Raw genomic sequence first — 13,241 nt, 5'->3', positions numbered from 1 at the left:
GTTCACAATGAATGTCTGCTCACCTCACAGGCAGAAGTAAACACCACTCAGAACCTCATGCATGCATAGATTAATGGGAGCTGGTTCAATAGTCCACACGTCGAGAAAAGAATAAGAGCATCAGATATCATCCATCTGACTGCAGCAGGGAACATGGTGTCAAAAATCACCCATTTGACAGAACAAAGGGCATCCAGTGTCTGGAGGCAGCATAAAAGTGAAGGGAGCAGGGGCCCGCAGAACATGCAGACAGGGAGATCAGGTGTCCAGACCATCTTCAGGGAAGGTGGGGAAAACAACTCAAACAAGCAGCATGCATAACACATACCACCAAGTCCCGAGAGGGAATGATGTAAATGGCTACATGTCCAACACCCTCTATCAAAAGGGGCTGAAACTTATGTGCACAGACCAGTGGTGATTGGCTGGCTGGAGCAATCCACACACCCAGCCAACTTAAAGGGGTGGTCTCGCGAAACCAAGTGGGGTTATACACTTCCGTATGGCCATATTAATGCACTTTGTAATGTACATCGTGCATTAAATATGAGCCATACAGAAGTTATTCCACTTACCTGCTCCGTTGCTAGCGTCCTCGTCTCCATGGTTCCGTCTAAATTCGCCGGCAGCTTGCTTTTTTAGACGCGCTTGCGCAGTCCGGTCTTCTCTATTCAGCACGAGCCGCTTCAGTGTGCTCCCCGCTACAGCTCTTCTGCGCATGCGCAGACGAGCTGTCACTGCTCGGGAGCGCGCTGCAGCGGCCATTCTGCACCTTCCTCTGTTAGAGGAAGGTGCAGAAACTGGAGCTGCCCAGCGGAGAAGCCCAGCCCAGCCCAGCAGCCCCGAGAAGCCTCCCAGGTAAGTGATGGGTCGGGGGGGAACTAGCGGTGCGCCGGGGGAACTAGCGCTGCGCCGGGGGGGGGGCTGTCGCTGCGATGGGGGAACTAGCGCTAGGCCGGGGGGGGCTGTCGCTAGGCCGGGGGGGGCTGTCGCTAGGCCGGGGGGGGCTGTCGCTAGGCCGGGGGGGGCTGCCGCTAGGCCGGGGGAACTAGCGCTGGGCTCCGGAACCTTCACCTGGGCTGAGGGTCTAGCGCTGGGGAGCCGGGGGCTAGCGCCTTACCTGCTGACTGGCGGTGGGCGTCTGGTCGGCGGCTGCGGGGCGTCTGGTCGGCGGCTGCGATGCGTCCGGTTGCCATGGAGACACAGCTGGCGGCGTCTCGGGAGCGCGCACGTCGGGCTGCAGCGAGCGACGGGGAAAGAGCCGGCGGCCATCTTGAGAAAACTTTTATAAGTTGCTGAAACGCTGGAACGGTAAGTACGAACCAGCTAGAAATGTCATTTACAGGGGGGCTTAGTAATGTGTACTTAATGGGGGGGACTGGGCAAAAAAAAAATTTAACTGCTTCCTCGAGACATCTCCTTTAATCATCCCACACTTTAGCCGTTTTCAGCCCTGCTTCGCCCATTGAAATGAATGAGCAGCGGTTCCAGCACTGCTGAAAATTTGGCACAAGTTGGTGCCGCGTTTTTGGCAGCGTTAACCATACACCGATTTTCGGAGGGAGGGTTTGAAATATAATCTCTACCCTGAACATCAACCCTAGCTACACTACATGGAAAAAAAAATCAATACTCACCTAGCAGGTGCCGTCAGGGTCCCGGCCGCTGGTCTCTGGCCCTGCTTCAGGCTTCCCCTGCACTGACAGATCATCTATTGCTGTAAGCGAGGTTTGAGAACCTGCCTGCAGCAATAGATTGCTGTGATTGATTCTCGGCGCTGGCTCGATGCCCAATTACAGCCATTCATTGACTGTCTCAGCTAATCGGAGCTTGCCAGCCTGCTGCAGCCAATCAGAGGCCGTTCACCTGGCATATTCGTTCACAGCATCTGAGCAGATATACTAGAACAGCACCCGACCGCTGAGGTGCTCACCTGTCATTACAAAATCATATTGTAACCGCACCACCACTTTAATTCCTTCTAAATATACCTGCATTTAGTAGGTATATTCAGAATTCGTCTATTATGCAGTTCTGCAAAAAATATTGCACCATGAAGCACCGGTTTTGATTTTTATTTTCAGGCCTCCAAATTAGTGACAGACGTAGACTCTCCATAGCAATGACAGACATTGTCCCCTTGCCCAACCAGAGCAACATCCACCGCATCTCAATATTGTACTTACCATAGGACACCGACACCATACAGAGACAGGATAACCATTTACAGTGTCCCCATAACAGGGCCCAAGAGTAACTCTTATTTGATCCACTCATCTCATGGACAAGTTATGACGGAGAAGGAAGCTTCCAGTACCTACCCATGGGGTTATCTGCGGCGATGCCGCTTCCTGCTGCATACTGGTTTTGCCATAACTCTGGGGCACTGCCAATTGCAGACAATGGGCAGTCCTGGGCACCCTCTAGCTGGGAACTGGCATGGATTTGCACTCTTATTTGCACCAGTTTCAAGTGTAAATTTTCCAAACCTTTCCCATCTTCTACCTGCTTTGGTGTATGCAGTGCAAGACAGCAAATAGGCACAATTTTTCTGCACGAAAACCCACCTGTGCCTAAACTGATTTTTTGAGTGAGTTTATAAATTCTCCTCAGCATTTTTCCGCCAAACAGCATTAACAGCAGTAAAAAAATTAACCAATATTTTCAGTCTGTCTATAAATTTATGGACAGTTAGTAACCCTGACTATGATACCACCTTATACCTCATACCACAGTTATTGTGGCATGTATAGCCAGAACAGATATTAAAAGCGTTTTCCAATGAAAGCAAGTTATCACTTATGATAAGAATAGGGAATAACTTGCTGATCGGTGGGGTCGGAAAGCTGGGACGATCACCGATCCTGAGAACGACAGTCTGGGGCATTCAGGAATGAAAAAAGTGGCAGCTGCACATGTACCATGCTGCTTCATTTATTTCAATAGGACCACTAGACTTGACTACAATGGAAGCCAGATGCACATTTTTCCACGGCAAATCGAACATGCCACGATCTCTTTCACGCTGCGGAATTCCGCAGTAGAATCCCGCAGAGTCAATATTGCAAGGCAAAAAGCTATTACAGAAGGGGAAATAAAAAATTAAAAACAATCACAGAAAATGGTTGTTACTTACTGAGTGAGGAGTGCATATAGATGCATTTATATTAGTGTAGGGACCCACTACAACGCATCATTATTATCTATCATTCAGATGCAGCATGGCATTAAGACTCCAGGGGGAGCGCAGGGTGGCAGTACCAATGTGGTTCACTGTTTGAAATGCAGGGCAACCCGCCGAATTATCATGGTGTCATTAATAGGTTGCTGGTCTGCATGGTGAACTACATATATCAGAATGGTCTGGCACCCTGTATCCACTATGTGTGGGAGTGTACACCAAGCATCCACCCCCCTCATTATCAAGAGGCAGTGTGAGTGGGTGTTTTATCGGTATCCTCACAGGTGTTATTGGCTCCTCCATTTGGTAGTCAGCTACCTGCATGATGAGAGGAGGATGCGTCTATATGCACTCCTCACTCAGTAAGTAACGGCCATTTTCTGTGATTGCAAAAAGCTATTAGGTTCAATAGAACCTAATGGCCGCGAAATAACACCGCATCTAAACGCTCCCCATCCGTGTATCACATACAATGCGAAGCACTGAGTGAGAAGTTAGAGATTCTTAGCGATGATCTGCCTGTGTAAACATTCTGCATGAACAACTAGCGGTGCTGCCATTCGCTCGTGCGCTTGTTTAGACAATAGTCATCTCGTATAAATGAAGCATTAGCAATGATCTTACCAAACAGCTGTGGAGGAACTGAATCGCCATCTGAGTATGCAATGTACTTCCAGTCATTCTCTCGCAGCATATAGGTTGAGGCATTTGCATCAGAACCATGAAACTGACTCAGCGCCCAGTTAGGATGCAACTCCGGAATGATGTCATTGTTTGACCTTGCATGTAATAATGGCAATAGAGAATAGCCACTAATGTGCAGCGGTGTAGGAACTCCAGCAAGCTCTAGACAAGAAAGAAATGAAAATGAAAACATAAAGAATAGAAGAAAACAGATAGGTGTTGGGCTGCGAATCTTAGGACCCGTGTACATGAGTATATCCACATTTTCGTGTACCTGAAGGCTGTGTTTTTGCGGAAGGAATAATGCTTTTTTGAGTGCGCATCTGGTGTATTTTACTGTACTTTGTGTCCATAAGGCATGTTCATTTGCGCGCAGCAAGAAGATACACCAAATGAAATGGCTAATTTAGTCTAATGAGTTCCAGATGTGTCCTTTTTCCTGCACAATTCCGCAGTGTTTCATGCAACTCCTAGGGTATTATGTGCACATTTGCACATCCTCATTGACTTCTATGGGGACTTTTGTTATGCAGGTGAAATATGTGCATGTGAACGAACCCATTAGAATCAGTGGGTTCTATTCTTTGCGTATTGTGAAAGGGGCCTTAGTATAACTTAAAGGGGTTGTCCCGCGAAAGCAAGTGAAGTTATACACTTCTGTATGGCCATATAAATGCATTTTGTAATATACATCGTGCATTAAATATGAGCCATACAGAAGTTATATACTTCCCCCCCCCCTCCCCCCGGTGTTGGCGTCCCCGTCTAATCGAGGGAGAAGAAGGCTTCGGTGGGCGCCATGGAGACGGGGACGCCAACACCGGGGGGGGGGGTAAGTATATAACGTCTGTATGGCCAATATTTAATGCACGATGTATATTACAAAGTGCATTTATATGGCCATACAGAAGTGTATAACGTCACTTGCTTTTGCGGGACAACCCCTTTAAGTATATAATATAAAACACGTTTTTTAAAAATTCATATAACCCCTTTAAGAGAGGTGGCTTTGTGAAAGTTACCATATAGCATATTAGGCCTTAACCCTTTCCAATCCACTATCTGACGTCTGAAGACATTCTGATTGAAGGCTGTACAGCTCCAATGTCTGAAGGCATCCGGCAGGGTATTCTTACTGTATATTGCCGGTCGCTCTGTTGTCGGGGGGCCTCTCCAGCATGTCCCATAGCGCAGTACTGGCTCAAGCCAGCAGATGGTGCCATTGTATAATGGCAGAAAGAGAAAGCCCCCTAGGAAACCGGAAACCCTGAATCCAAAATTGGATTGCAAAGGGTTAAAACAAAGTTGCGAGTGTTCTCATTTATGTAGCTGAGGGCGGATCACCTGACCGGCGGCTGCGGCACTTGGTAGTGATTGCCAGGTGAGAGATATGAGGGGTGCTTCATGCACTCCATTGAGGGGCTGCCGATTGCGGGGTGAGAGGAATGACAGGCAAATATCAGCTGTGGATCCACAGCTGATTTTGAGTCGAAATCCACATCGACTTTAAATGTTTTTGCTGTGGAATATCTGCAGCATTTCTGCTACTTGTGAATATACCCTTATAAGGAATACGTCCATAGAAATGTGTTCAGAGAACTCTATGTATATACAGCGTGGGCCACAGGAAAGTAGCTTTCATAAGAGTGTGGTGCCGGGCTACTTTACCATGGCCACCCTGTATTTCTGATGCTTTGTCACGTTGTATATAAACAGTATAAGAAGTGCCTGTTGGTGAAGTTCCTGATATCTACTTCCAGAGACCGAATTCATCATACATTACATGGAGAGTAGCTTCAAAATATTAAATGGGTTGTCTAGCTATAAACTATGGATGGCCTGTCCTCAAGATAGGTACATTAGCAGGGGTCCATTGTCCAGGACCTCCATTGATCAACTGTTCGCCATATTGGTGTACTTGTACACTGAGCTGATTTCTGCAGGAGGCACATAGCTCCATTCCCATTGTAGTGACCCAGCTTGGTATTGCAGGTCAAGTTCCCATTGAAATTAATGGAAAAACTCCGTAAAGGTGTCATAAAGAAATCGTCAGAAATTTGATTTGATAAATGATCTTTCTCTTTCTACCTACCCATCATGGTGGGGTAAAGGTCCACAAGAGATACAATATTTGATATTTTTTTTCCAGGTTGGATGTTGGGTCCCATAACTAGAAGTGGTATGTGAGAGCTTCCTTCATACATGCTCATCTTATAAAATTGCCTATGTTCCATCGCAAGCTCCCCATGGTCTGATGTAAAGAACACACACGTTGTATCTAGCAGTCCAGTATCCATCAGTGCTGAAATGATTTGACCTAATAAAGACAAAGACATTGGATTTTAAAACCACTTATAAAAATTTTTGAAGTATTGTACAGGGTAAACCACAGAAAAGTAGCCGGCACCACACTCTTAATAATCTGTCTTCATTGCCCATAGCAACCAATCATAGCTCAGCTTTCATTTCTTATACTGCTGAGGTTAAGTGAAAGCTGTGTTGTGATTGCTTGCTATGGGCAACAAAGATTTTCTTTTAGACAGCATGCATAAAAGTGCATTGTGGGTCTACTTTTTCATGGCTCACCTTGTATATGTGTATTGTGATACAGTGACAGAAAAAGTCATTGGTGGTTGCCATTTTTTCCAAAGATTTCTGTAATATGTGTATTAAGTTTCAGGACGTATACAGTATATCCTATCCAAGGAAAGCTTGGATAACATATATACTCCAAAGATTTTGGAATCCAGGAAAGTTGGATATGCCTATTAAAGCGTCGTTTGCTAAGGGTTTCTTTGTAAGTCATATTTTCAGGCCTGGTTCCTATGAATTAATAGGCAGACGGCCATTCCCTTCTCGGTCTCTGTGGGTCTTCTCTCTAACCCTCTGACAAGATAGATGTTGTAACTCAGCTCGTTAATGAGCTTTAAACATTAGTAACATATTGTGTAAGGCTGAAAAAAGACCTATGTCCATCTAGTTCAGCCTATTATCTATTATCCTGCAATGTCGATCCAAAGAAAAGCAAAAACACCCATAAGATAGAATACAATTTTCCTTATTTTACAGGAAAAAACTTTCTTCCCGTCTCCAATCTGGCAATTGGAATAATCCCTGGATCAACTACTCTTCCAAGGTAATTAATTAATATAACCTGTAATATTGTATCGCTCAAGCAGAGTTCCATAATCTCACTGCTCTTACAGCAAAGAATCCCCTTCTGTGTAGGTAATGAAACCTTCCTTCCTCTCAATGTAGAGGATGCCCCCTTGTTACAGTTACAGTCCTGGGTATGAACAGATCCTGGAAGAGATCTCTGTATTGTCCTCTGATATATCTATGCATAGTTATAAGTTCATATGAATACGTAAATGGTGGTAAGAGTTGTTGTAAATGGCAAAGCCCATATAGCTGCGCACAGTTCCCATAGACCCACATTATGTGGCCTTCTGAGGTGTTATACTTAGAGATGAGCGAGCATACTCGCTAAGGGCAATTGCTCGATTGAGCATTGCCCTTAGCGAGTACCTGCCCGCTCGGAAGCAAAGATTCGGCTACCGGCGGCGGGCGGGGAGTGACGGGGAAAAGCGGGGAGGAACTGAGGGGAGATCTCTCTCTCCCTCTCTCCCCTCCCCCCTCGCTCCCTCCTGCTCATGGCCACAACTCACCTGTCACCCGCACCGGCAGCTGAACCTTTTCTTCCGAGCGGGCAGATACTCGCTAAGGACAATACTCGATCGAGCAATTGTCCTTAGCGAGTATGCTCGCTCATCTCCAGTTATACTCTTTACTAGTAGTAAAGCATCTAGGGAAGAATATGTTCGGAACATGCTCAGAGATTTTGTATGACCTCCGCTGATCAGCTGATGAGAATTGCTGTGCAATGGCCTGCTTTGGTAGAGCAGCTTTTTCCCATTCACTTCAGTGGGAGAGAGCTGCACTGCCTTAGGCCTGATGTCCACGGGAAAATATCCGCAGCGGATCACTCGCATGCGTGATTCGCGCCCCATAGGAATGCATTGGACACCCGCAGGTAAATAAATACCTGGGGATGTCATTTTCCCCTGAGGCACGGATTGCGTGTGTGGGAAAACACCCGCAGCATGCTGCATTTTAGTACGGGTCTCCCGCAGGCTTCTATTGAGGCCTATGGAAGCCGTACGGATCCGTGGCACATCCACAGCTGATTTTCTGAGCAGGAGTTCAAAGAAGAAAAAAAAAGAATGCACGGCGCATGTGCGCGGCACGCTGCTGCTTGCGGAGGAAAAATCGCAGCATGCTCCATTTTCGTGCACTGAAGTCAATGGAAGCTGTACGACCCACAGCCATCTTGGAATGTCAATTCTGGAATGGCCGTGAGACCCGCGTCATCGGCTTTCAACGACGTGGGGAAATCTTTACTGCACATGTGCAACAACCAGACCATCTGCAGTACAGATTAAGGGCTCTTTCACACGAGAAACTAGGCAAGCAAAAGTCACACGCGTAAAAAACACACAGCTATTAGAAGCATCTAAACGTTCCCATAGGAAACCATTGGTTCTAATTGCCACGTGTTTTTTACGCATGTGATTTTTTGCGCACCTAGCTCCCCATGTAAAAGATCCCTGAAGAAGAAAAAGATAGGTACGCGGGGTCACTGGCTACGGTCAGAGATGGATTCCGCTGTCAGGATCCAGACCTGCCATGTGCAGGAGGCATAAAGCAAGATCATCAAGGTTTTTTTTGCAAACTATGCTTGTTTTGGTTTACTTTTCTAATAAACCTGCAGTGTTGGCCAGCGTGCTATGAACAGCTGCAATGCTAGCCTGGATTAGTGCATACACAGGCATTACTTACCCATTATGCCGTCTGTCTCTGCACACATAGCATAATAGTAAGCTCTTATGTCACGGATCTCCTGCCTTGTAAAGCTGCCAGTGCAGTTTTTGGTATAAGAAGAGTAGTAATCCACTGGATGCATGGCTTGGAAGGGCAACCATTTGGGGATGGTAACATCCTTATATGAAACCTACAATAGGCAACAGGGTATTAAACAATGAGTAGGCTGTCCACAGTTCAGTAACATTGAAGTTTATAGGAGCTGAACTGCAATACCACACACAACCCACCGACAAAAGTGGTGCTGTGTTTGGAAGAAAGCAGCCATGTTTTCTAATGCTTCACAATCCCTTTAACAAAATAAATAGTCAAGCAGGTTATTAATTTGCACATGTTGCTTTCTTTTACAGATTTTTTTGTTCTGTATTTTGTCACAGATTTCTCTTGCTATATAGGGAAATTCACAGTAATAATTAACTCTTTTCGTGCCCAAGACATTTCTTCTACCTTCTTGGAGACTGGTATTTCAGTAGTTTAGAACCTTTGGGAAATGTCCTTGTTATAAATGGCTTTATCTCGGACTGTATTGTAGGTAAAGCTTTGATTTCTGTCTTATTTTAAAACCAATGTTTGTAGCTACAATACAGCCTGGGATATAGGAGTTTGAATTGAGAGCTGCTTAAACCTGTAGCTCTCAATCCCGGCAGTATTTCTACAGACTACAGATAGTCCCTGACTTGCGAACTTGAAAAAGACCGTGTGTCGAAACGTTGTATCTCATCTGCTGTACTTGCTGGGAGAAATAAAGAAAATTTCTGAATGAAGCACCGCATATGCTGCCATCATCTCTTCTTATACATTGGATTTTGTGGATCCCCATTCGGATCAGGATCTTAACAGGTGGCTATGCATTAGTTTGTCCAACCCTGATTGGGTTTTAAGGAGTACTGCTGACATCTACCACTTTTCATATTGCCCTGACTTGCGAACGTTCGATTTATGAACTATCTGTCCTGCACAGTATGATGTAATGCTATGGCATTACATCATACTGTGCAGGCACCGGACAGGCTTCTTCAAGCCTGATAGAAGCCTGTCCGGTCAGATCGCGGGCCACTGTGCGGTTGCTAAGCAGCCTGGAGGCCTTCTAAAAGGCCCTAGGGCTGCCTATGCAGAGTGCCTATCAAGCCGTGTGCTTGATAGGCACTCTGCATAGGCAGCCCTGGGGCCTTTCAAAAGGCCCCTGGCTGTGTAGCAAACGCACAGTGTCCCGTGATCTTATTGCGGGACACTGTACGGGCCCCCTGAAAGTCGGGTGCCGGCAGCAGTTCCGACGAGCAGAGCGGCTCGTTTAAAGTGTTAACAGTTCCGACGAGCGGCGCGGCTCGTCAGAACTGCCGCCGGGTGTCCACTGTAAGGACATCCGGCACCTGACGTTGTATGGAGGGGTATCCACCCGCGATTCCGCTCCATACAAACATTTGTTCGGACTTGCGAACAAATGTACTTGCGAACAGGTTCCTGGAATGGAACCTGTTCGCAAGTAGGGGACCATCTGTACAGTATATCTCAACCTAAACTGACTCTTGGCCTTAAAACAAGCCCATGATCAAAGGTCTAGGTGGGATAGAGCCTGAAATACAGCAAGTTGAAGTGTCCTCCCCTCTCTCTTCAGCTTTTACTTAGAAAAACTATGTGCAAGAAAGATAAAGTAAGTCCTATCTTTTCTCGCGTGTAGTATTAACATGTGAAAATCCCACTAGTGAACACGAAACCACTAAAACCAATTGTTTCAATTTGTCCCGATGATTCTCATGGCCGCAAAACGGGACAAAATCACACCTATGTGTTTAAGACCTAAGCCTAGTTTCACACAGTGCAATATCGCATATGTGCTCATTAGATGTTTGAGTGTCAGCGATGCTTTTCCTGACAAATAATCTTGCATCGCATCGCTGCCGCTTATGATTTTTTCTCACAACAGACCATAGGAGTTTCTAATGTTGAAAATGCATCACACGAAAATTGCAATTCATGTGTTTCTACATGTGTTTTTCAGGACACACATTAGTAGGCTGCCCGCACATGGGAGGATTTGCATTGTGGAATCCGCGGTGGGCAACCGCCTCTGGGTTCTGCAGCAAATACTGTCCATAGCATGCTCTATTTTTTAGCAGATTCCATGCAGACAGCTTCAATTGAAGTCAATGGAAGCCATCCAAACCATGGCTCTTCCATAATTAATACTGCAGAAGGGTCATGGTCTCTGCGTCATCGTCAAGCAACAGTGCGGGAAAATCTGCACTGCGCATGTCCAATGGCAAGTCGTCCGGACCATCCGCAGTACAAATAAAGAAGGTGACTGACAGGTACGCAGGGTCGCTGGCCGTGGCCTTATTTTGCGTTCTGGCAACACACCAACAAAAAACACCGTACCTAGAGCATGCTGTGATTTTGAAAAAACACTACTGACCCAAAAAATGCACCAAAAGTTTGAGAGAGCGCCACAAAAATGCACCATTTGCAGTGTATTTCATAATTCCATGTTGTCCTACAGCTAATATCTGGATGTGGCAGATTTTGCCACAGGAAGTGTTGCAATAAATGACAGCATCAAAATTGCAAAAAAGTGTCGTTTTAGAAAAAAAGACTGTGTGACACCTGCTCAAAAGCTACTTCACAACATCTTCTTATCTAGCATTTTAGAATGCATGCAAAAAAACATTTTGAAATACCAGCAGCTTCCTTCATATGCAACAAGCCATTGCATTTCTAGAAGTGCTTTTGATGGGGAAAATGGCAGAAAGAACACCATAGCCAGAGCAAGCTGTAATTCCATATTTTGGAAAATATGCTACTGATCTAAAAAACTCCACCAAAACGTCACAAACAATAGTAATATCTGTCCACACTGGAGCAGTATCCGTCTGCAAAAAAAGACAAAAAGTGAAAAACAGTGTATGGGAAACTAGTGTCCAGTCTCAAAGACTGCTATCAGCGCACCCCGAGTTCTCCATATGAATGTGTGACCACCACTTTATTTACTTTTATGGGACGGAGGGAGATCAATACACTTGACTAGCTTCCTCCGTCTCACAGAAGTGAATGGAGTTATGCTCCCGCATGCACCATTGCTCCATTTACATGGAGAACGCAGTGTGCCCCAGATGTTGGAGATGCTGGGGGTTCCACCAGTCAGACTCCCAGCAATCAGACATTTATCCCCTATTTTGTAGATTGACAAGGAATATGGTAATGTCTAGTTGTCAATAGATTTCCAGGAGGAATGACAGAGGGATGGCATAACTAGAAAATAAAGATGGTCTTGTATTGTCATTTCATGAGGAATATGAGTACTAAAACAGACATGTCAGAATAGATGACAGCTTCTCTTTTAATGCATTAAGATTTGGTTTACACATGAATGATGATGGGAAAACTTACTTTCTGCAGCCAAAAGGGAGAAGTTAAAAATGTCGATGAGCCAAAATTCTCCCCCATGTCTACTGAAGGATATGGGTGCGGCAAGTTTAAGCCCAAATATAGAAAAAACGGTTGTGAAGAGTTTGCTGCCTGTTTTCTTATCCAGCTGGTGGCTAGATCTGCATTCTTCCAGTCCTCCTGCATAATGCGAACTTGAGTCTTGTTGGCACTGAGAGAAGCCTTAGGCCGGCCTTCTTGTCTGAGCAGAAAAGGCACATCCCTGGTCCAGGCTTCCACTCGATTACTAAAAGTAGACAAATTTGTTTTTGCAAATTGACACCATTCATAAATAGAGTGAGTACATTTGTGGCGAGCAGTGAGTCATTAGTATTTAGGCCACTGGTACTAGCACCCAATCAGTACTAGACCGATATGCATTCTCCATCATTAAAGGGGTTGTCCCGCGATGACAAGTTAAGTTAAACACTTCTGTATGGCCATATACATGCACTTTGTAATATACATCGTGCATTAAATATGAGCCATACAGAAGTTATATACTCACCATCCCTGCGCTGGCGTCCCCGTCTCCATGGTGCCGTCTAATTTCAGCGTCTAATCGCCTGATTAGACGCGCTTGCGCAGAAGGGTCTTCTCCCTTCAGGTCGGTTCGGGCACGAGCGGCGTTCTGGCTCAGCCCTCCTTCTACGCGTCATCGCGTAGCTCCGCCCTGTCACGTGTGCCGATTCCAGCCAATCAGGAGGCTGGAATCGGCAATGGACCGCACAGAGCCCACGGTGCACCATGGGAGAAGACCATCTTAGAGGAAAAGAAGTAAGAAGTTGCAGAGAGGGGATTCAGGTAAGTAAAATTTTTTTTTTAATTTCAACACATCCCTTGGGTTTGTCCTGTGCTGTCCTGCGTTTGTCCTATGCAAAAAAAAAACAAAAAAACGTGTCGGCGCGGGACAACCCCTTTAAGCTCGTCGTATACAAATTTAATAGAACATCTTTATTTTGCCAAACTTTTTCATTTTTATTAGTAACAGACAAATGGGAAGATAAGGTCTGGGTAAAAATATCTTTCAGAAATGGTCACAGATGATATTGCTTGTACTGTTCGCACTGAGCTA

The 13,241-nt window shown here is 45.6% G+C and overlaps 1 protein-coding gene across 1 annotated transcript in view; it reads right to left on the bottom strand.

The window, feature by feature from the left end:
- Positions 1 to 13,241, bottom strand: part of ARSK (arylsulfatase family member K) — a 34,941-nt gene that overhangs the window by 8,132 nt on the left and 13,568 nt on the right. Inside the window, exons 4-7 of the mRNA XM_066603005.1 lie at positions 12,131 to 12,413; positions 8,705 to 8,876; positions 5,958 to 6,182; positions 3,806 to 4,027 (exon numbers count right to left, since the gene is read on the bottom strand). Coding sequence (XP_066459102.1) covers positions 3,806 to 4,027; positions 5,958 to 6,182; positions 8,705 to 8,876; positions 12,131 to 12,413 — 902 coding nt within the window. The remainder of the gene's footprint in view (positions 1 to 3,805; positions 4,028 to 5,957; positions 6,183 to 8,704; positions 8,877 to 12,130; positions 12,414 to 13,241) is intronic.

The sequence above is a fragment of the Eleutherodactylus coqui genome, chromosome 5 (genome assembly GCF_035609145.1).
Source record: "Eleutherodactylus coqui strain aEleCoq1 chromosome 5, aEleCoq1.hap1, whole genome shotgun sequence".
In the NCBI taxonomy this organism is placed as follows: domain Eukaryota; kingdom Metazoa; phylum Chordata; class Amphibia; order Anura; family Eleutherodactylidae; genus Eleutherodactylus; species Eleutherodactylus coqui.
This window is presented reverse-complemented; position numbering and strand designations above follow the sequence as displayed.